The sequence below is a fragment of the Polistes dominula genome, unplaced genomic scaffold (genome assembly GCF_049000335.1).
Source record: "Polistes dominula isolate Pdom_NZ unplaced genomic scaffold, Pdom_raw_medaka contig_79, whole genome shotgun sequence".
Taxonomy (NCBI): Eukaryota; Metazoa; Arthropoda; class Insecta; order Hymenoptera; family Vespidae; genus Polistes; species Polistes dominula.
Window position 1 is genome coordinate 1,525,623 of NW_028300916.1, and position 24,858 is coordinate 1,550,480.

Below are 24,858 nucleotides of genomic sequence, written 5' to 3' on the forward strand. Positions count from 1 at the left end.
ACAATTGTCAAGATATGTAAAGTTCTAGTAAACCGATTTGCTTGAAATTTGGTGAGAGTCTTCTCTATGCATTACTCTATCGTGCAAATTAAAATCTTACAAAATTTACAATATTTACTATTTTTACAAAATTCGCAAAAGTAAAAGAAAGGTGATAAAAATAATGTATCTTTTTTTCAAACAGCTGTAATTTAGCGAGAAAAAAAAACAACTTTTTTCAATTCTTTTAGTTCGAACGCGATAGCGACATTATTCTAAATGAATAATCTTTTTTTTTTATTTTTTTTTATTTCAGATTACCAGGACAGCTGCAATCATGTCAATCGTCGCGCGCCGTTTTTTTGGGACCCCCCACTTCATCAGCCTACATATTTTTCAATTTTCAATTTTTTTCACTAATTTTTTTTTCCATGTATTCTCGAAATATTAATGAATGAATATCTTGTAACATTACAGATAGTGAAAATATTATTTGTCTTTTTGTTATTACACTTAAAAAGTACCTAAAATTCATGCCTCTAGACCAAAATAGAATATCCCCTTAAAAGATTTTTTTTTCTTCTAAACGATTACAAAAATTCTCAGACGATCTAACAAAACTCGTTATGATGAGAAAAATCTCTTAATTGTTTTTTTTTTTTTTTTTATATTCAAAAATATTATATGTATATATTTATTTATTTATTTATTTATTTATATTAGAAAATTTTATACAGGATCGTTAGAAAATATTTTATGATTCTCAAATCTATACAGAAATGTTTTCTTTTTCATGTTCTTATTTATTCCTCACAAATTTTATACGCAAAAAAAAAATCATCCTGTATAAAGTATTATATATAAATGTTATCTTCGTGTTTGTAAGTATATATTTATATATGTATAGATAGATAGATATATATGTATATTAGGGTGGGTCAAAAAAATCAATTATTTTTTTTTTTTACAAGTGTTATGGAAAAATGGGTTGCTAGACACCTTAAAAAAATTCTCACTAAATATGAGTCCTTAATTTTAATAGGAAGATCCTCCGCATCGACGTTTTTTATTTTTTTCTCAGTTCAATAGAATAAAATTCATGTCTCATCATTAATTGATTGTACAGAAAAATGTTGTGGAAGAATTTTGTAGGAAATTAACTGCTGTATAAAAATGGTGTCTTATGTTTTGGCGATTAAATTAAGCGTTCAAAAGATATTCATCATCAAACTTTCATGTGTACTGATTTTTGTCTCTGAATATCTTTTGAACGCTTATGTTGAATGCCAATGAAAATAATCAAACTTAAATGTTCAATATCATTGAAATGGTGAGGTTTACGAAAAAAATATAAGATACCTTTTTTGTAGAGCATTAAATTTCCTACAAAATTCGTCTTGAACATTTTTCTGTACAATCAATAAATAATGAGGTATGAATTTTAATCTATTGGACTGAGAACAAAATAAAAAACTGCGATGCGGAGGATCTTCCTATTAAAATGAAGAGCTCATATTTGGTGAGACACCGTGGCACTTGTAAAAAAAAAATAATTGATTTTTTTGACCCACCCTGATGTATATGTATAGAAAAATATAAATATAAACTACGTACACACACAATTTAGGATCTAATCAGTCATATATATATATATGTATGTAGAATAACAGAGGATATATAGAGAATGGGCAAGAAGTAGACAAAAATTGTTCTATATAAATTTATATATAGTATATGTATATATAATAAATATTTCAAAATAATAATTATAATAATAATAATAATAATAATAATAATAATATCGTGTGTTTGTGTGTGTAAGATCTACGTTACACGTGAGTATGCAGTGAGACTAAAAATCACATAAATATTGTTATAATATAATTAAAAAAAAAAGAATAATAATAATAAAAAACATTTTAAACTTACCGGAAGATCGTGAAGAGACGGTGTTACGATTAGGTCGGAATGAGCACGGTCTCCTTTTCTCTAAAAAAAAAAAACAAACAAACACAAAACAAATACAAATCAAAACACAAAAGCAAAAAACACAACACTTGTTCAAATAATGTTAGAAAAGTTTAGAATTTTAATGACAATCATTTTTTTGTTCTAAATTTTGGAAATGTTTTAAATTAAAAAATGATATTACATATTATATTACACATATTATATATACATTTTTATTGCATAATCTTAATATATATGAATTACGTGTCACTTTGTTTGTCCGCAATGGACTCCTAAACTACTGAACTGATTTTAATAAAATTGTGCACACTGTGTGCAGTTTTATCCAACTTGAAAGATAGATTAGTTTATATCTCAATTTATAATCGCAATATTATTTTATTAATCGCGAATTATTTGTTTATTATCAAAGAGTCTTGATTATCTCTGTTAGTTCGATAAGATTCTAACAGATGGCGATATAAGGTAATTCGTTGTAATATTAAATATATTTTTAATATATTTTTATTCCATAATAATACATATATATTTTTAATTTATAAATATAATAATTCATATTAATTAATAAAATATACTAATAAATTTTTATTATCTTTTTATATTTTATATACTAATAATAAATATAAAAAAAATATATACTATAATGTTGTAAGTATATATATTTTTTAGTTTATATTTTTGTATTTTGTATATATAATACATATAATATTGTGTATTATATATATTTATATAATACTATAATAATGTTATATTATATATAATACTATAAAATGTTATATTATATATAATACTATAAAATGTTATATTATATATAATACTATAATAATGTTACATTATATATATAACATATAATATTGTATTATATATATTTTTTAATTTATATTTTTGTATTTTGTATACATAATACATATAATATTGCATTATATATAATACTAAAAAATGTTATATTATATATAACATATAATATATTGTATTAAATATATATTTTTTAATTTATATTTTTGTATTTTTTATAATTTATTATTTAATATTAAAATATAATATCATTTGCATGATATAAATAATATATGTAATATTATATATGTAATATCATTTGTATAATATAAATTTATATTGTATACATATTTTTTTTTTTTTATGAATTACTATATAATGAATTAGTAAAAACTTACCCTAGCCATTGCTATGCGTGGTCTGTAAACTAAATCATCGAAAGTAGCTTTGTCCTTGCTATCAACGAGTTCTCTTAATTCGGTAAGAAGGGTCAATTTTTCATGGGTATTCAAAAGATCGGCAAGATTACCGACCAATTCTTCTACAGTTAATCTTCTAGTTCTATAATCAGCCAATATATGTGACAGTGCAACCCTTTCACTTCTCGCTAAAACGACCCTTGCTTTTTCGTCAACCATAGCTGCTGTTGCCGCAGAAACCCCATGAATTCCACCCCGATGTCTCCAATCGTTTGTGCTACTTCTTAAATAATATTTCAATTAATTTAATATTATTATCAAAAATACATTGTTTTAAATCTTGTTTTATTTTATTTTATTTTTTTTCTTTCGTTTCATTTGACTAATTAATTTTTTCAAGGTTTGTAATGTTTTATGTGTTTATTTTAATTAATTATTAATGGTCAAGTTATTATTTGGTAAATTTATTAATAAAATTTAATTAATAATCTTAAATTTATTATATACATATATATTAAATTTATATTATATTAATATTAATATTATATATATATATATATAAATTAATTAATAATTTTTTAATATCATAATTTTTAATATAATATAATTTTAATTATATATTATTAATATAATTACATAATTATATTAATAAATAATATTAATATATTAATATAATTAATATATTTATTTTAATTTAATATAATTTTCAATATAATATAATTTTAATTATATATTATTAATATAATTACATAATTACATTAATAAATAATATTAATATATTAATATAATTAATATATTTATTTTAATTTAATATAATTTTTAATATAATATAATTTTAATTATATATTATTAATATAATTACATAATTACATTAATAAATAATATTAATATATTATATAATTATATATTTATTTTAATTTAATATAATTTTTTATATAATATAATAAAAAGTGAAATAAAATATAAAATAAAGTAAAATATTTAAATTTAAATTTAAAATATATATTTATATTTAAAAAATAAAATATTAAAATTTAAAAAATATATATATTATATATTTGTAATTATATTAATAATTATATATAACATTATAATATATATATTTAATAATTTAATTTTTTAAATGAATAAAACAATGCGTATTCATTCCCATAAAAAAAATAAAATATAAAATAACATAATGGATTTTAAAAATGAAAAAACATAAAAATGACTTTTTCAGTACTTAAAATATTCTATAAAAATAACAAAATAATTTTATAAAATAATACGTATATATTTATATAGGTGTTTATTACTCACGCAGGACTAGGTGGCCGATGATTTCCAGGACTTTCAAGAATAATAGGATCATGATCAGGATATCTCGAAGTAGGCATGACGATTGGTTGACTTGTGGTACAGGAATGAGGTACCTTTCCCACGTCACGTATCAATAAACTCATTTTCTTGTTTGTTTTCAAAATTTGTACAGCTTCGTCGTGCGTTGCTTCCTCGAAATTCTGTCCATTAACTTCTATGATTTGATCACCGACCTATTATATACGTTCCCAAAATTCAAACAAATAAAACACAGAGATTAATTATATTCCTTTAACAATTTATTCGTAGGATTAACATAAATGTTAAATTGAAACAAAAATGATACTTTGATCAAATTAATCAATGAGATTTTGGATTTTGATTTTGATTTTGATATTTCTTCTTTCTCATTCATTTTTTTTACATTATCAATGATTTTCAGATTAAAATTTGGATGATTCAGAAATAAATTCCGGTATGTCTAAAAATTATTCGAGATATTATTTAACATTAAAAAAGTATTTTATTCGTGTTGGTTAAAAAACGATATTCGATAATTCGATAAATCGATTAAAATCTATAAAAGCTTTTTTGAAGGAGTAGGTCAATATTTTAACCAAATACAACCATTTTTAAGTATTAACAAAAAAAAAAAAAAGAATCTCTTCGATTACTATTTTAGAACGTGTGTGTGTTCATATAAATCGAAAAGAGTTTCCTATTTAAACTTATCTCTTAGATTTGATCTTAATATAGTATCAGATACTTATCGTAGATAATATTTGTTATACTTCATGAATTTCATTTTCAAATTGAAATATCTGATCTTATTTTTAAGAGAGATTATTTATCGAGTTGAAAAATAATTTTGAAAAGAAAATAATCTTACAAGTACGAAATTGAACATTTCATAATTAATAAATTAATGTAATATTATACTAATATAATTCATATTATATTACTAATATATATTATATTATATTAAATAATAAAAAAATTTGTTTGTAATCTAAAAAAAGAAAAAAATTAGTAATATATATTATTTTAAATAATATTAATATTATTATAATATATTTTTGTCATAATAATAATACAATTAATAATATATTAATAATTAATATATAATAATAATATATAATAATAATAAATATAATATAATAATAATGAGTATTATTAATATATATATATATATATTTTTATTATATTAATAATATAAATATAAAATAGTATATAATTATTTAAAAATAATATATAATATATAAATATTTTTGTAATTTAAAAAAAATTAATAAACAATAATTTATATTGTATTAAATAATATTAATATAACATAATAAAAATATATATATTGATAATATAAATATAAAATAGTATATTTAATTAATTACAATAATATATAATATATAAATATTTTTGTAATTAAAGAAAAAATTAATAAATAATAATATATATTATATTAAATAATAATAATATTAATATAATGTAATAAAAATATATATATGTATTAATAATATAAATATAAAATAGTATATAATTAATTACAATAATATATAATATATAAATATTTTTGTAATTTAAGAAAAAAATTTATAAATAATAATATATATTATTTTAAATGATATTATTATAATATAATAAATATATATATATATATATATATATATGTATTAATAATATAAATATAAAATAGTATATAATTAATTACAATAATATATATAATATATAAATATTTTTGTGTAATTTAAAGAAAAATTAATAATTAATAATATATTATATATTAAATAATATTAATATAATATATAATAAATATTAAAATTATTATAATATAAAAATTAATATAATAAATATATATTAATTATAATATATATAATTATAATATATATTAATTTAATTATAATATATATATTATAATGAATTATAAAATAATTTAATTTTAATTATATAAAATATTAATATAAAATATAAAAATATATAATTATTATTATATATTGTTTTAATTAAAAAAAAAAAAAAAAAGAAGAAAAAAGGTGTTACTTGCCAAAAGTCCAGCACGATCGGCAACACTGTCCTTGTCTACACCAGTGACATATATTCCAAGGCCATATTCAAGACCACCTCTGATCATAAGACCAAGGGATTGTCCTGGTTCGATGCAAAGTTCGACCTTTCGCGTTCTCGGTCCATATCTGGAATCTCGAGATGAAAAAAATGGTGGAGGTGAAGCTGGTCTTCCTTGACGGTCCATCCAACTGCAAGATTGTTGACGACCCGAACTTGGCCAAACGGGATGACCAACTCTACAACGAGGATCTAATGCTGGTCCTCTTACCGTCATGCTCAATGTCCTACAGGATTTCAACATCTGTTAACAAGAAAAAAATATTATTCATAAATTGCTTTTATTTTTTTTTTATTCAATTTACAAAATTCTGCATCGTTAATTCCTAACAAAATAATTTTCGGTATATTTCTTGTTATATATATATTTTTTTTTTATATTTTTATTTTATTGAGTTTTGTACAATTTATTTAGGAAAACAAAAAAAAGAAAATTAATATAAAAAAATTACCAAATTATTTTACATGAAAAATTTCATATTTTCGAACGACTTATTTTACAATACCATATACATATTTACATATACACCATATACAATTATTTTACAATTAGATAAATAATTGTATATGGTGCACAATATTTTTTAAAATTAGATAAACTTTTGTTTTATAATTGGATTATTATTTTAATTACATAAATAATTATTTATATATTATTAATAACTATATAAATATATTATGTATTAATATATCATTAATTACATATATATGTAATTATTCTTTATTGTATATATTACTGCGAGCACAAATTTTTGTTGAATAATTTTCTATCATCAATCTTGCTTAAACAACACATTTCTATTATTTCAAAATATTTCTATTATTCGTAGGTAATTTTTACTTGCAATTAATCTTCATTAACCATACAAATTACTAAAAAAAAAAAAAGAAAAGGTGTTTTAAGAATACGAAATAAATAATAGTCTGACATAGTAAAGTATATTAGTCTGGGATCGTAAAGAATAAGAGTGAGTGCATTAAAACTTTCCTGTTTAAAGTCCCAAGAAATTTTGTCGAGTTGCCAACTAAAAAAAAAAAAAAAAAAAAAAGAATAAAAAATAAAAATGTTGAGCTAATATTTGTGTCCACGAGAGTGTGAGAAATAATACCTTCTTCTTCTACGTTGACTAATTATTCTCTCTTGTCTCTTATGGTTAGAGATAATAAACAATTTTCTGTTGTATATCGAAACCTTTGAAGATTATAACAGATAAAAAATAAAAAAATAAAATTGAAACAAAATGGTTTTATAAGAAAAGCCACGAACTTTTCATTAGCAACTATTTCTATTTTTTCTTCTTTTTTTTTTTTTTATTAAAAATAAGAATGATGTAGAATTAAAATAAAAAAAGAAAAAGGAAAAATCAAAAATCGAAAGAATAGGTAAAGAATAAGAATAATGTTTAATGATGGGAAGATGATAATAATAATAATAATAATAATAATAATAATAATAATAATAATAATAATAATAGTAATAATAATAATAATAATAATAATAATAATAATAATAATAATAATAATAATAATAATAACAATAATAATAATAATAATAATAATAACAACAATAATAATAATAATAATAATATATATTTTAATTTATAAAATTTATAAAATATATAAAAATATATATAATATTATAAAGATATATAATATTATTAATAATATATATATAATAATATTATATTATAATAAATATTATTTATAAAAAATATATATTAAGTATATATAATATATCAAATATATATTTACAAAAATATATATTATTATAAATAAATATATATATATATATATATATATATATATATATATATATATATATATTTATAATAATATATATATATTAGTAACCCTATAACCCAACTCATTGTGTGTTAGGTTGAAATTGGTAGGAAAAAGAACCTCTTTGTCGAGTGTTCGAACCTGATTTTCTCAAAAGAAATATAAGAGAGAATGAGTCTAATGATTTCGTATGAAGAAAAGAAAAAAAAAAAGAAGAAAAAAGAGAGAGAGAGAGAGAGAGAGAAAGAAAGAAAATTTGCCTTGATAGTAAAGTAAAAGGCCCAGTAAAGTAAAAGATAGTGCGTTTGTCGTGGGTGACGGCAAATACCCACTCACACATATACACACATGTATACACATACGTAGGAACGAATGAACAGGCTAGCAAGAGGATATCGATCTTCTGGTAGCCTGTGACGTCACATCCTGCCTATCCTTGACCTGACAGCAAAACTTGATCGAGCTCCGATCCTAGGAAGTCGTCCTTAGGATCATTTTGTGTAGGAGGATGGAATGATTTGTATTTTTCTTTTTTTTTTTTTCTTTATCCTTCTTATATTTTTTTTTCTTTTTTTTTTTTTTTGTATATATATATATATTGTGATATGATATTTGGATGAGGGTAGTATATGAAGAGAAATAAGATTTTTTTCTTTCTTTTTATTTCTTTTTTCTTTTTTTTTTTTCGTTATGTTGGGATGACACGTGGAATAATAAACCTCGTGTTAGTATAACACGAGTATACTAAACTATAATATATTTTTTATTTAAAATATAATTTATATTTTTTAGAATTTATTTTCAATTTAAAATGTAGTATATATTTTTTATATATTTATTTTTTATTTAAAGTATAATATATTTCTCTCTTATAATTTATTTTTAATTTAAAATATAATATATATTTCTTATAATTAATTTTTTATTTACAATATAATTTATTTTTTTATTTAAAGTATAATATATATTTTTATTATTTATTTTTTATTTACAATATAACATTTTTTTTATATAATTTATTTTTAATTTAAAATATATTATATTTTTTATAATTTATTTTTTATTTACAATATAATATATTTTTTATATAATTTATTTTTAATTTAAAATATAATATATTTTTTATAATTTATTTTTTATTTACAATATAATTTATCTTTTATAATTTAATTTTTATTTAAAGTATAATATACTTCTTGTATAATTTATTTTTAATTTAAAATATAATATATTTTTTATAATTTATTTTTTATTTAAAATATAATATATTTTTTATATAATTTATTTTTAATTTAAAATATAATATATATTTTTTCATAATGTATTTTTAATTTACAATATAATATATTTTTTATATATTTATTTTTTTGTGTTATTTAAAATAAAATATATATATATTTTAAAATATATTTTATATACATATATATAAATAAATAATTTAATATAAATAAATATTTTTCTTTTTTTGTTTTTCTTAGAAATTATATAACCACTTTTATATAAACATTAACATTTAACACAGTCAAAGTATTTTTTATTTATTTATTTATTTTTTTTTTCAATTAATTCATCACAAATATTTTACTCAATGGATTGGATTATTACAAATATGAAAACAACACAGATGAAACAACTCGTACTTAATTTTCTTTCTTTCTTTTTTTAGATTCTGTTCTTTCAAGAGATTGGATTTGACCAATAAGAAAATAGAAAGGCACCTAGAAAAAAAAAAAAAAAAGAAAGAAAAATATTTTTGTGGCCGTTCAGATAACATGATAAAAGATATATCTAAGGGTAAGAAATCCTTTGATGGAAGACCATGTCTTACATTTTCCCTTGTTTGTTTTCCATACACAAAGTAATCCCTTGTTTTCGTTTAGGGTTTCTTTTCCCCCATAACTAAAAAAGATTCCTCCCTCCCTCCCTCCCAATCTTAAATGAAAGCTCTTAGGCTTGCAATTAGAATGCTAACACACAAAAATGATGTAAAAATAAGAAAAAGAAAAAGGGAAAGGAAGGAAAAATGGATTGTATGAACTATGCAATAAATCTTGTATACGAAATGGGTGTAACAGGAATGGGCGGATCAACGATCGTTTATGTTAACCACAGGGAACCATAAACGTTAAGGAAGAACCTATTTCACGTGCCAATGGATCCTACAGATGCTTCTATTATAGTCCAACACAAATTTTCTTAATGTGTCAATCGAAAAATAAAATACATGTTTTTCCTAAATTCCATTTGCAACATTAATATCTTATTTATATATTTTATGATTAAATATAATTTATTAACAAATATTCTTTTATATGTTAGTTTAAATTAAATCTTGTTAGTGGGGTTATATTTTTCTAAATTCGATTTGTAGCAAAGATATCTTATTTATGTATCTTATGGTTAAATATAAATTATTAACAAATATTCTTTTATATGTTAGTTTAAATTAAATCTTGTTTATAAGTTTCTATTTTTCTAAATTCGATTTGAAACATAGATATCTTATGGTTAAATATTAATTATTACAAAATATTCTCTTATATGTTAGTTTAAATAAAATCTTGTTTATGGTTTTCTATTTTCATAGATTCGATTTGCAATAGAAAAATCTTTCATATATAACTAATGGTTAAATATTAATTATTAACAAATATTCTTTTATATGTTAGTTTAAATTAAATCTTGTTTGTGGGTTTCTATTTTTCTAAATTCGATTTGTAGCAAAGATATCTTATTTATGTATCTTATGGTTAAATATAAATTATTAACAAATATTCTTTTATATGTTAGTTTAAATTAAATCTTGTTTATAAGTTTCTATTTTTCTAAATTCGATTTGAAACATAGATATCTTATGGTTAAATATTAATTATTACAAAATATTCTTTTATATGTTAGTTTAAATTAAATCTTTTTTATAGGTTTCTATTTTCATAGATTCGATTTGCAATAGAAAAATCTTTCTTATATAACTAATGGTTAAATATTAATTATTAACAAATATTCTTTTATATGTTAGTTTAAATAAAATCTTGTTAGTGGGTTTTTATTTTTATAGATTCGATTTGCAACATAGATATCTTATTTATATATCTTATGGTTAAATATTAAATATTAACAAATATTCTTTTATATGTTAGTTTAAATTAAATCTTGTTTATGGGTTTCTATTTTCATTCGTAAAAAAAAAAAATTGGAAAAAATCATAACCTTTGAAAAAATACCGTCATTCAAGTACTATCACTTTTTTTCTAAAGTCTACTTCTATTTTTTTTTTTTTTTTTTTATTATTATTTAAACTGTAGTAACAGTAGAACGTTGATAGAAACGATTGATAATAAAAAAAAAAAAAATATAAAAAAAAACAAGAAAAAAGTTAAAGAGAACGATAGCCTTTATGAATTTAAAAAAAGGAAATGATGATGATCGATATCCTGACTAAGCTTTATACGTCATTATGGAAAATGGTTCTTGGTTGGTGATCGTGTTATAAATTTGGACTTCCGTATGATCGATTTTCACGATCGAAATTGCCTATGTATGTGTCTGAGTGTATATATATATGTGTGTGTGTGTGTGTATCTGAAGTGACCTTAAGCGGAGATATAAATTATTCAAAACGTACCTTCACTTAGAAATACAGGTAGATGGGTAGGTACATTGTCCGAACGATCATTACTAGGTTATTCGAAAAATTCAATTACTATCTCACATTTGATACTCATACATATTATACATACACGTTATTTTCTTCTTCTTCCTCCTCTTTTTTGATCATTACTATTTCATTAATTCAAATTCTAATTGATGAAACACTATAATCACTCACAGGTGACATTAATGAGACGATATATATATATATATATATATATATATATATATATATATATATATATTTTTTTTTTTGTTAACTACGATCTTAACGATGCTTAATCACTTGTCTTTCATATAAAAAAATAATAATCTGTCATAAGTTTCATTAATAAAAAATTTGATTTCTCTCGACATACTGACCTATTATTATAAAAATTAATAAAATTATTTAAAAAAAAAAAAAAATAATTTGTATTTGTTTTGGGGTATTTTGTTCATTTTTCAATTCTCCTCGTTGTATTATTTGTATTCTACGAAATATTTTTTTATATTTATATTTTTCTTTTTCTTTGTTATTTTTCAATTTTATTTCTTCTATATATATATATATATATATATATATATATATATATATGTTTAATATTTATCTAGAAAAATGTTAACGATTTAACGTAACTGCAAGAGGATTTACGAGACATTTACGATGCACGTCATATAAAGGCAGTGATATCATATGTTGACACAAATATGAAAAGAAAAACCTGAGTACGTTTTATATAGAATCGATTTAAACATCTAACAGAGTTATGCTTTTGTTCTTTTATAAATCTACCCCGATTTAACCCTTCTATAAACCCCCTATAAAACCCTTTCAAAATCACATATACAAATATAAATTCGCATATTACGTATAATATTTCATCATTTCATCATTTTCAAATATGTATAATGTAAATTTCATTTTTTTCTCAATATTATTAATTCATTGTTAATTTATCCAAATATATATATATATAAATAACGTGTCACGTTGTTTGTCCGCAATGGACTCCTAAACTACAGAACCGATTTTAATCAAATTTTACACACTGTGTACAGTTTCATCCAACTTGAAAGATAGGATAGTTAATATCTTAATTTATAATCGCAATATTATTTTATTAATCGCGAATTATTTGTTTATTAACAAAGAGTCATGATTATCTCTGTTAGTTTGATAAGATTCTAATAGATGGCGGTATAAGGTAATTCGTTGACTTAAAGACGAGTGTATCGGACTGATTGTGAGCCACAGCAACGCGTGACGGGCAACCCCTAGTATTTAATAATTAATAATTGTTAATTTTCAAGTTACATATACATCTTTTTCTTTCTAATTATAAATAAAAATTGAAGTATTAGGGCGAGTCATAAATAACTTCCGTTTTTTATGAGACAAAGAATGGCGTTTCTGCGACTGATAAGTGCAAGACACCTTTCATGGAGTTTTTTTTTTTGCACTCTTTGCAATTGTTCAACGTATCTATTGGATTTTGCTCCAATATTACATTTAAAAGGTTCATCAAAGTTGGAAATACGTCGCTGCACTCGATTCATCTTTTAAGATCGTATCTCCAGAACGGAATTTTACAAACCAATTTCTGACTGTCCTATCAGTTATCAGTCCTGCACTGTATACACTGCATATTTTTTCAGTTGCCACTTTAGTGCTATTGCCTTGTTTCAATTCTTAAAACATTACATGTCGAATATGCACTTTTTACTATCCATTTCAGTGGTTAAGAAAAACGTTTAAATGTAACATTGACTAAATAAAAAATTTGACAGAAGACGAACTGAATTCTCATCTATATAGTGATATTGAAAATCCGCTTGTTTCGGTGACTTATTGTAGGTAAATACGAAAAATAGATTCTAGTTACTTATGACTCGACCTAATATAAAACTTGACTTAAGTAAAGAAAGGGGGTATAGTATATAATAAAAATTTACGAAATATCAATAAAGAAGTAGAAGAACAAAGAAGAGTGACGAAAGACGAAGCAAACGAGACAATTACATAAATAATTCATGAAGTTTAAAGTTAAAGTTTCGTTATCACGAATCGAGAAACACAGTAGCTAAAGGAAACGTTCAAACTGAAAGTCAATCCTCTTCTAACGTCGCGTGCAAATTGGCAAACGTTGCTTCAAATTTCAGTCTTCTTGATATACACATTTACAAACACACACACACACACACACACACACACACACACATACATATGCATCTATAACTCGATATCTGAATGTCCTGTTTCCTTTAATCAATTATGATGAATCCAATAATGAAATATTAATTTTCGTATTGACGTCAACTATCAAATAATTTTGATTATCCAATGAAACTATTTATATAAATTATTAGAAATAATAAATATTTCTTTTGAAAATAAATAAAAGAAATAGTCGAGAATTATATGAAAGAAATTTGGAATGATATTTGTTGTATAAAAAAAAAAAAAATAAAAAAAATATTTGATAATTAAATTGTGGTGAATGTAATCTTTGAATAATGTAGAGATAGCAAAGTTGAAGTTATTTTAGTTTGTACTACTTTGAATGTACGTATTATGTAAGTAATACATAGTATCTCATGCGACCGTGTCAGAGCATAAAGACGGGTTGACTACTTGTTCTGAATCAAGCCTACGTATACTATATAGGATACAAATATACATATGAATGTATATACATACGTATATAACTATCTATTTACGTAATTTCGTATTCCATAGCAGTGATGTGCAAACTATCATAAGTTGATTCATAAACCTTATGCAATTGGTATAATTAAAATGTAACTTTGATTTTAATAAGAAATATCTAATGATTTTTTATCATTAATTATAGTGAATATTTGTTGATGTATATGAATATTATAACGTATGTGTATGAAATAAGTATGTGAAATAAGATGGTAATGTTAGGATTATCAAAGTGATTCAAATGTTTGCTTCAAGTAAAACGGAGTCTTTCATTACATTTTTTTTTTTTTAATATAAATACGTATATTAAATATAAATAATTATAGATATATTACTTAATATAAATATATTAATATATTATATAAATTAATTATATTAATTATATATAATATAATATAATATAATATAATATAATATAATATAATATAATATAATATAATATAATATAATATAATATAATATATAATAATATAATAATTATATTATTCTATTATACATTTAATATTATTAGTATTATATTATATAAATATATAAAATATAATAATATATATTATATATTTATATATAATATAAATTATAATTATTAATATGAATATATATATATTATTTGGAGGAATTGATTATTTTCCTTTCTAATTGTATTAATTGTAAAAAAAAAAATTACAAAACCTGCGTCCATCGTGGTTTAGGTCAAATGGGTAGTTTAATAACGACGATAACGACCATGCTTTGCTTAGAAAGATAGTTTCCTATTAATTATCCTAACTTTATAGTATTTGAAGCATCTAACTATCGACTAGAGTTCATTTTATGATGAAATTTAAAGCAACCAATGAACGCGTTCAAATTCAATTAATTTACAATCTCTTTTGCTTATATAACTCTTTAAATAATAATATTAATTATTAATAATAACATAATAAAATTGATAGTAGCAATATGAAGTGAAGTAAAGTAAAAAAAGAAAAGGTACACCTTATAAAAGAAATTCTTTCATGATTAAACAAAACAAAAAAATATACAAGTATATTTTCTACATGTTGTACATGTATGTTTGTGAAAGTTAATAACATATTATAAATAATACTAGTAATATAATAAATTTATTTGATTTATCGAAGAATAGAAAAAATATGCTGTAATAAAATGACAATTTAATGAACCATAAACTTAAGGTTATAGAATTGAAGTGTTACTCATGTTAGAACATTTTTGTACGATTAAATTTAATAGGGTACACATAAAAATACTTAAATCCAGAAAATAAATGAGGGAAGGGGGAGGGGGGGAAGAAAAGTGATATCCTTTTCAATTATAAAATCGATCAAATTCAATTGAAAATTCCATAAGAGAAAAAAAACAAAATGATGAATTTAATTTACAATTAATCGAAGAATATTTAATAGAAAGTTTGTAAAGAGTTGATTGAAAAGATGATTCTTGATCGTTCCTTCCTTTTTTTTTTTTTTTACCAAACAAAAATAGAAGTAGAAGTAAAAGTAGTAGTAGAAGAAGAAGAAGAAGAAGAAGAAGAAGATGAAGATGATGATGATTCTATCCAAGCCATAGTAGTACTGTGTACGTATACGTGTATGTATATATATATATATATATATATATATATATATATATGTTGTGTTGTTGTGTTAATAACGAAGCTGAACGTTTAGTTCTTATCCACACGTTGCTTTTTATCCGAGGTTTATTGATCGACGTTAAACGACGACTACGACGACGACGACGGAAGGAAATAGAGGATTAAATTGCTTTGCTTGTCGTTAAGAGTAACTGTAATGGTAGTAGTAGTAGCAATAGTAATAGTAGTAGTAGTAGTAGTAGTAGTAGTAATAGTAGTAGCCAGTTATTCCATAATGGCTTGTGGACGTTTTCTTTGGGATAATGTTTGATAGGTCGATATGGGAAATCACAGATTGAGAAGAGAACATAAAAAATATCAGTTGAAATTATAGGTTCAGAAATATTCGTAGAAATGTTTGAAACGTGTTTCTTTTTTTGTTTTTTTTTTTTGTTTCATCTCTCCCTTTCTCTATATTTATCTATTTCCTCCTACACACCCTTTTTTTTTTCAATATTTTATTTGATTTTTTTCTCTACTTTTCTTCTATCCAATCTCAAACCCTCCCAATCTCATCCATTCTATCCCATTTTTATTTTCTTCTTTCCTTCTTACGTTGAAACTTCTTTGAACGACATACTGGCGCCAGTCTACCAGGCGCCCTTCTTCTTCTTCTTCTTCTTCGCAATACCCATTGTCATTTATTTTCCCTTACATGGTTTGCCGAGGCTACCATCCACCCCACCCCCCCTCCCATCTTCAAAATCCTATCAAAGATTCTTCACAATTTTTACTTTCTCTCTCTCTCTCTCTCTCTCTCTTCTTTTCTCTCTTCTTAGTTTTTTACTTAATTCATAGATGGATGTTATATTTGTTTTTTGTTTTTATTAGAATTATTTCATTTTTTATTTATACTTGTTTTATTATTATTCGTCGAATATATTATTAAACAAATGTATATATATATATATATATATATATATATATATATATATATATATATATATATATATATGTATATATATATATATGTGCCAATAATTATGAAAGTGGTCTAAGTCATGTATCTCGTGTTTCGAGATATTTAACCAGTTGACTGTGGAATTTAGTTTTAAAAGATCACCACAGGGTGGGTGCAGAATTAAAAACAAGCAATGACGTGTATACACGTCGAACGCAAGGCAAATGATGGTATTATTATACATTTTACGAAAAACGTAGAAGGATTACATTTTTATTCAAAGTCAAAAAAAAAAAACTAACAATTCGTTTCTGAATACGTTATTCTTACTAAAAAAGCTTGAAAATTGTCAAAAAAAATAATAAAATACATAAACAAGAAAAATCGAAGATAGGAAGAATAAAGAAGAAAACTAAGAAAATAGTTTAGAAAATTTCAAGCTATGTATGTGTGATATGTTTCAAAGTGTGCATGGTACTACGCAAAGTGCAACTTCACAGGTCGTACACCAAAACTTTGTTTCCTTGCGTTTTCCATTTTTTGAACAAACGGTTCATCTTATAAATAAAAATAAATAAAATAAATATAAATAAAATACATAGAGGTCGTATTGGTAATATAAAGGGAACATACCACCAAATAATATTCTTATTACATTTTATTGAGATTACGAGTTTTTATAGTGAATGGTAATTTTTTATTTTACACGACGAGTATGCACGTCAAATGCACCGCAGTAGAGATTTGGTCCGACATGTATACACGTCGAACGCACTTAACTGGTTAAAGATTACTATTTGAACATCGTATGAATTCTATTTAATATTGAAATAACAAACATTATCTGACTCATTGATATCATTTTTCACAATATCGTGAAAATTATATTGAATTTATTTAGTTTAAAATAATGTGGTGCTTAATAACTAGTAAACTCATTTTTTTTTTTTTAATTTTGACTTAGACCACTTTCATAATTATGGGCACATATATATATATATATGTGATTACATATCTTAATATATATAAATGACGTGTCACGTTGTTTATTCGCAATGGACTCCTAAACTACTGAACCGATTTTAATAAAATTTTGCACACTGTGTGCAGTTTCATTCAACTTGAAAGATAGGATAGTTAATATCTCAATTTATAATCGCAATATTATTTTATTAATCGCGAATTATTTGTTTATTAACAAAGAGTCATGATTATCTCTGTTAATTCGATAAGATTCTAACAGATGGCGGTATAAGTTAATTCGTTAACTTAAAGACGTGTGTATCGGACTAATTGTGAACCACAGCAACGCGTGGCAGGGCACCCCTAGTTTTAATATATATTTTTTATAATTATTTATATTTAATTTACGTATATATTATTTATATATATATATATATATATGATAGATGGAATTTTATTCTAAAACTTTTAGATTTGATAAAATTAATTATTAATTTCGATAAAATCGAAAAAGATTGACGTATGGAAGCTGACGAAGTGGAACAAGAAAATAATTGCTCGAAGGTATAGAAACACACATGCATACTCACACACATACACAATGTCAATAATCTTGACTATGACTACTGTGAAAAAAAAAAAAAAGAAAAAAAAACGTAAACGTGAACGTGATGATCTGTTCTTGCTATCTTTGAATCCACAGTAGTAGATAGCTTAGTCATACTTTTCATATATACTGTACTAGTTCATTCTAGGAGTACCCTTAGACAAAAGATTTCGTTCACGACAATGGCGCCCATCAGGATATCAAACCTAGCTTGGTGTTGTTTGGTTAAAAAAAAAAAAAAAAAAAAAAAAGTCTACAAGGGAGGTGTGTAGGAGCCTCTGGGTGTTTCGAAAAGAGGTAACGGTGGTGGTACTACTTCTTCGAGTTTAGTGGGAAAAAAGGGGATGAGGGTAAAGGGGTGTATGAGCTAAATCCTCCTAATGCTAGTTCTAATACTAGGTAGTAGTAGTTAGCTGTATTTCAAGCTTTACGTCAATCTCAATCTTTCTCTCATTGCTTGACGACTCCCTTTTGTCTGACAAACCATTTTTTTTTCTTCTTCTCCTTTTTTTACTCCACCCCCTTTTCACCTCCTTTCAATCCAAAAAAATCCTTCGAAACTTACTGCCAATGGTAATTCTGCTATTTTTTCTTTTTTATTTTTCATTATTTTATATCGTTGCTTTTATATTCTACAAATATCTAAATTGTTATTATAATTATTATTATTGTTGTTGTTGTTGTTGCTGTTATTACTTTTGTTTTTGGATTGTTTTATTTTCGAAGTTCTTATCGAACATGTTTGTAGAGAAATAAAAGAAAGGGAGTGTGTGTACTACTTTTAATCTACTGCGAATGGTAATCGATAAACCCATGTGTTTTTTTCTCTTTTTTCAATATTCTGCGCTTATCCATCCCCCCTCCAACCCCTAGTTGAAAATTTTTTGTTGATTTGTGTTTTTCAATGCTTACTCTTTTCACAAGGGGGTTATATTATAATAATTATGGTACTTACGTATTAACGCCACCGCAGCAAAAATTCCGCTAATGCGACGATAAAGAGCAATCTTGTTGTTCATACACAACAACCTTGTTGTTTGCACACAGCAACCGTCAGGGTTGCGTCAGGGTTTCGTCAGGGTTATGGCGACAGCATCAGGTGAAAGAAAATAGAGACTGTTTTGAAACTATGTTAAATTCTATATCGGCCCATTTTCCACAGAAATCAAATTGACTACTTTTTGTAAATAAAATGTTTTGAATTTTGAAAGTGTTTAGATTTTAAATAAAGTTTTTTATTCTATGATTTGTCGCAACAATTTAAGGTGTAGATTGGCGCATTAACGGAATTTTGCTGCGGTGGCATTAATACGTATAAGTAAAGAAAATAGAGACTGTTTTGAATCTATGTTAAATTCTATATCGGCCCATTTTCCACCGAAATCCAATTGACTACTTTTTGTAAATAAAATGTTTTGAATTTTGAAAGTGTTTAGATTTTAAATAAAGTTTTTTATTCTATGATTTGTCGCAACAATTTAAGGTGTAGATTGGCACATTAACGGAATTTTGCTGCGGTGGCATTAATACGTATAAGTACCATAATTATTATAATATAAATAATATAATAATATAATTATATATATATATAAATTTGTAATCTTGTAATTAATTTAAAAATTCACAAACTTTTGAGATTTCAACCCTAATAGATAAATAATTTGAGAAAATAAATAATATAATAATAAAGTTAAAGTAAATAAAGAAAGTGAACTCACTTTGAGAGCCTCCTCGTGGGTCACCGCATGAAAGGGTGTGCCATTCACCTCTAAAATGGTGTCCCCTGGCCTGAGTCCAGCTCTTTCGGCCACTGAACCTTCTTCCACCCTCGAAATGTAGACACCCACCCCTGAGAACAATTCACAGACTTTCCATCAGGCCAAAAAGTTGCTGAACAACTGTTCCATTATTGGTGCGTGCTCAAATTTTCTACTCATGTTTATTAACACTTATTTTTATTTTTTTTTTATAAATTCAATCAATCAAATAAATTCAATTTTTTTTATTTATTTATTTATTTATTTAATGTTATTTTTTCATGATTTGCATTTGACATGAGTAGAAAGGGTTTAGTGTAAATAGAATGTGAAAAATAGAAAAAAAAAGGAATTTGAAGAAAAATTGAATATGCAAATGCATAAAAGAGAGTTGTGTTGTCGTCTGTGATTTTTTTTTTTTTTTTTTTACAATATAAAAATAATAATAATATATGAATATGTCTGTGTGTACACGTATAAGTGTAAATTATTGAATATATTTAAATACATCTAAAAATACAAATACATGCAGAAAGATCATATTAATTTGTGTTAAAAATAAAACAAATATAACAATTTTTCATTCTGTTGATTTATTATTTAGAATAATTCAATAAATTTGTTATATATTTAAACTAATATTTTTATAGTTTAATCATTACAATAAATATTTACGAAGAATAATATTTCATTGATGTAATAATACAAGAAAAAAAAGAATTTATCATTGTCTCGTAATGAACCCACTCGAAATAAAATGCACGTTACTCTAATCAGGAGTAGAACAAACAAACAAATATTAAAGAAAGAAAGACAGAAAGAAAGAAATCTTCGTTAAGAACACAATCCAAAGACTTTGGAGTTTGAAAGTTCGAAAGAAAAATCAAGTCAATGGCAAAGAACTCGAGTGTCGTTAATTTTACTTGTTTCAAGAAAGAAAAAAAAACTTTGTTTGAAATTAAAAAAGACAAATAAAATCGTATAAATAAACTCGACTAAATTGATGATGAGCAATAAACCTTTTTTGGTAGTCTATTAAAATAACAAAACAAAACAAAAAACAAAAAAATAAAATCTATAAAAATATATAAAATTTATATATGTTAAATAATTCAACAAATTATTAAAATTTATTTTTATTAATTTAATAATTTAAATATGTATATATTATAAATATATATTTTTAATGTGTGTGTTTATAATATATATTATAATATTTTATTATTTATATTATAATATTTTATAATTATATAATTACTTAATCAAATTATAAAATATTTAAGTATTTCAATTATTAAATTAATATTTTTTTAAATAATATTTTTAAATAATTATTTTTTTTTTTTTATGTAATCTCACTGAAAACTAAAACCGAAAATTTTGTTATACAAATTTTCAAATACACAAATTTTTCGATAACAAAATATTACACACCCATCTATAAAGAATTACATTTTATTTGCATTTTCTGATATTGTACGATATGAAAAATAAAATGAAAATAAATTCTGACGTATCACTCGTTTGGTAGATAATTTTGTGAAATATTTTGTCTTTTTTCTTTTTTCTTTTTTCCTGTTTTTTTTTTTTTTTTTTCAGCAATTCATAAAAACTTTAGTTGAACTTTTAGAAAATTCACGGATCATTAAAAACTTTTCTCGCGTGGGTCATAAAGTGAATAGCTAAAGTCATGGATTGTTCGTCATTGGGTTTTTTCTTCTATTCATTTTTTCTACTCATCGGAGGGTGACTAAAGCCATGATAATTAATCTTTCTTTTACGAATAAACGAGCAAAAAAAAAATCAATGTGAAGTGGGTACTTCATGAGTAAATTAATTCATTGTAAATTAATCTAAATCGATAAATAACAAGAACCATCCATAGTCGGCTCATTAAGAACCTTTGGATTAAAACATTTATGTTAATTCTCTTTTTTTTTTGTACCATAAGTAGTCCTTGGATAATATTTATTTTAATTAATGATAAATAATCACGATCAATTTCTAATTAACACAATGTAAAATGTTACACACTATAGTCTGTATAAATTAATATAATAATTAATATAAACAAATATGTATGATAATATATTTCTCACGTAATTATTTTGTATAAACAATTGAAACGAGAAAATGTATTATGTATTATGTAATATAGTATATATGTGTTATAATAATATTATTATATATTATATATATATATATATATATATATATATATATATATATATATATATATATATATATATATATATATTATTAATAATATTAAATATATTTATATATATTTATAATAATATATATTTTTGTAAATATATATTTAATATATTATATATACTTAATATATATTTTTTATAAATAATATTTACTATAATATAATAATAATATTATTATTATTATTATTATATATATATTATTAATAATATTATATATCTTTATAATATTATATATATTTTTATATATTTTATAAATTTTATAAATTAAAATATATATATTATTAATATTATATTAAATAATATTAAATTATTAAATTAATACTATTATTATATTTATAATAATATAATATATTTATAATATATTTATAGTATAATAATATTATATATTTATAATATAATATTATTATATATATTTATGATATATAATATTAATATTTATATATTATATATTTATAATATAATAATAATATTAAATATATATATATTATTTTGTGTAGTTACAAATAATAAAAAAACAAATCTTAATTTAACGTTTCGATTTCCATTTTTGTTAAAATCCATAATCAACGATTACAATAGAAAATATTTCATTATCAAATACGTATATAAAAATAGTCTACACTTTACTTGACTATTGTATTTATGATTATTAGTTTTGTGGAATGATCAATGATTTACGAGTATGCCTATATTGATTCAACGATATTTCAGTATGTTTGCAGAATAATTAATCAATGATTCACGTTTTATCTTACTTAGAACATTGAATAATTCATCAATGATCAAAAGCTTGTCTTAGAACACGGTAGAATTTATGAGCATGTAAATTAGAATCCATTGATGAATTTACTATGATAAGTACACGTGAATTACATTGTTTCATTCGTAAGATTAGATATTTTTCAATCAATTAATAATTGATATATATATATATATATATATATATATATACAAGGTGTATGATTTATTACAAATGTAAATTTGATAATGAAATATTTCATAGAAAATTCTTCTTAAAGATAAAAATGTGTTGTATTGTTTTATACATCAAGTGATTTTCTATATACACGCGTGCACATACAATTGACAATTATTCTAATCACATTTGAATATATCTAACACTAACATAAATATTGATCATGCAAAAAAAAACTAAATGTGCAAACGTGCTTGAATTCTAGAAGCCGATGCTTCGATTACCGTGTTTGAAAAAGATTGATTAGATTGATCGTTTAGTTTGATGATTGGCGAATTCGCGAGATTAGATGGCGACCATAAATAGAGAGAAAGAAAATATAATATAATAAAGTATATTAATAATAATAATAATAATAATAATAATAATAATATCATTACTGTAAAAAAAGTTAGTTTTTTTTTTGTGAACAAAATAATTGTTCGAATAAATTTAATATAGGAATGAAAAGAACAAAAATTGAATTTCAATTATACGCTTCGTTTAAGTTTTATCGTATGGACCATGACAATTATTCAACGCTCGACTAGCCTCGGCATAAATAAAATTTCATTTACGTGAGATAAAATTGTATAGGGGATAAAAAATAAAATAAATGATGGAAAAAAAAACAAACAATTATTGTATTCGCCGATAAGTAACGTAGAAATTTCCAATACGTGAAATACTTCACAAAGTTTTTTTTTTTTTTGATAATAATAAAGAGAAATGTTTCATAAAATATAGGAAATATATTAAATAATTTGTATTATTAATCAGATAGAAAAATTAAATAAATAATCCGTAATATTATTTTTTGATAAATGTTATAATTTTTAATTTATAACAATTGAATCACAATATGTAAAAGGAATATATTTGAAAATGAGTGTAAATTGAAAATGAAAACGACGTAAAACGCGTATCATAATTTATTGACATTTATGTTCGTTGTTGTCATCGAACTAGTGGGAACTCCATTACAACTCAATTTTGCTTGGATATTACCGTACACGTACCATACACGTACCCATCGACGCACGTCCGTCTAACTACTGATATTCGATTATCGATGCTTTACAATTCGAACTTGGCCGCCTTTTCAAAATTCTAACTACAATATGTTCGAATATATTAT

General features: G+C 22.5%; 1 protein-coding gene across 13 annotated transcripts in view; it reads right to left on the bottom strand.

Moving 5' to 3' along the window:
• dysc (whirlin protein dyschronic) overlaps positions 1 to 24,858 on the bottom strand; it is a 99,951-nt gene that overhangs the window by 42,045 nt on the left and 33,048 nt on the right. For 11 of the 13 annotated variants that reach the window (XM_089170567.1, XM_089170566.1, XM_089170563.1 and 8 more), the window contains 5 exons: positions 20,511 to 20,641; positions 6,484 to 6,807; positions 4,446 to 4,678; positions 3,123 to 3,426; positions 1,909 to 1,968 (listed from right to left, as the gene is read on the bottom strand). In XM_089170567.1, the coding sequence (XP_089026693.1) occupies positions 1,909 to 1,968; positions 3,123 to 3,426; positions 4,446 to 4,678; positions 6,484 to 6,807; positions 20,511 to 20,641 (1,052 nt within the window). The remainder of the gene's footprint in view (positions 1 to 1,908; positions 1,969 to 3,122; positions 3,427 to 4,445; positions 4,679 to 6,483; positions 6,808 to 20,510; positions 20,642 to 24,858) is intronic. The other 2 variants (XM_089170565.1, XM_089170562.1) reach the window with 1 other exon arrangement.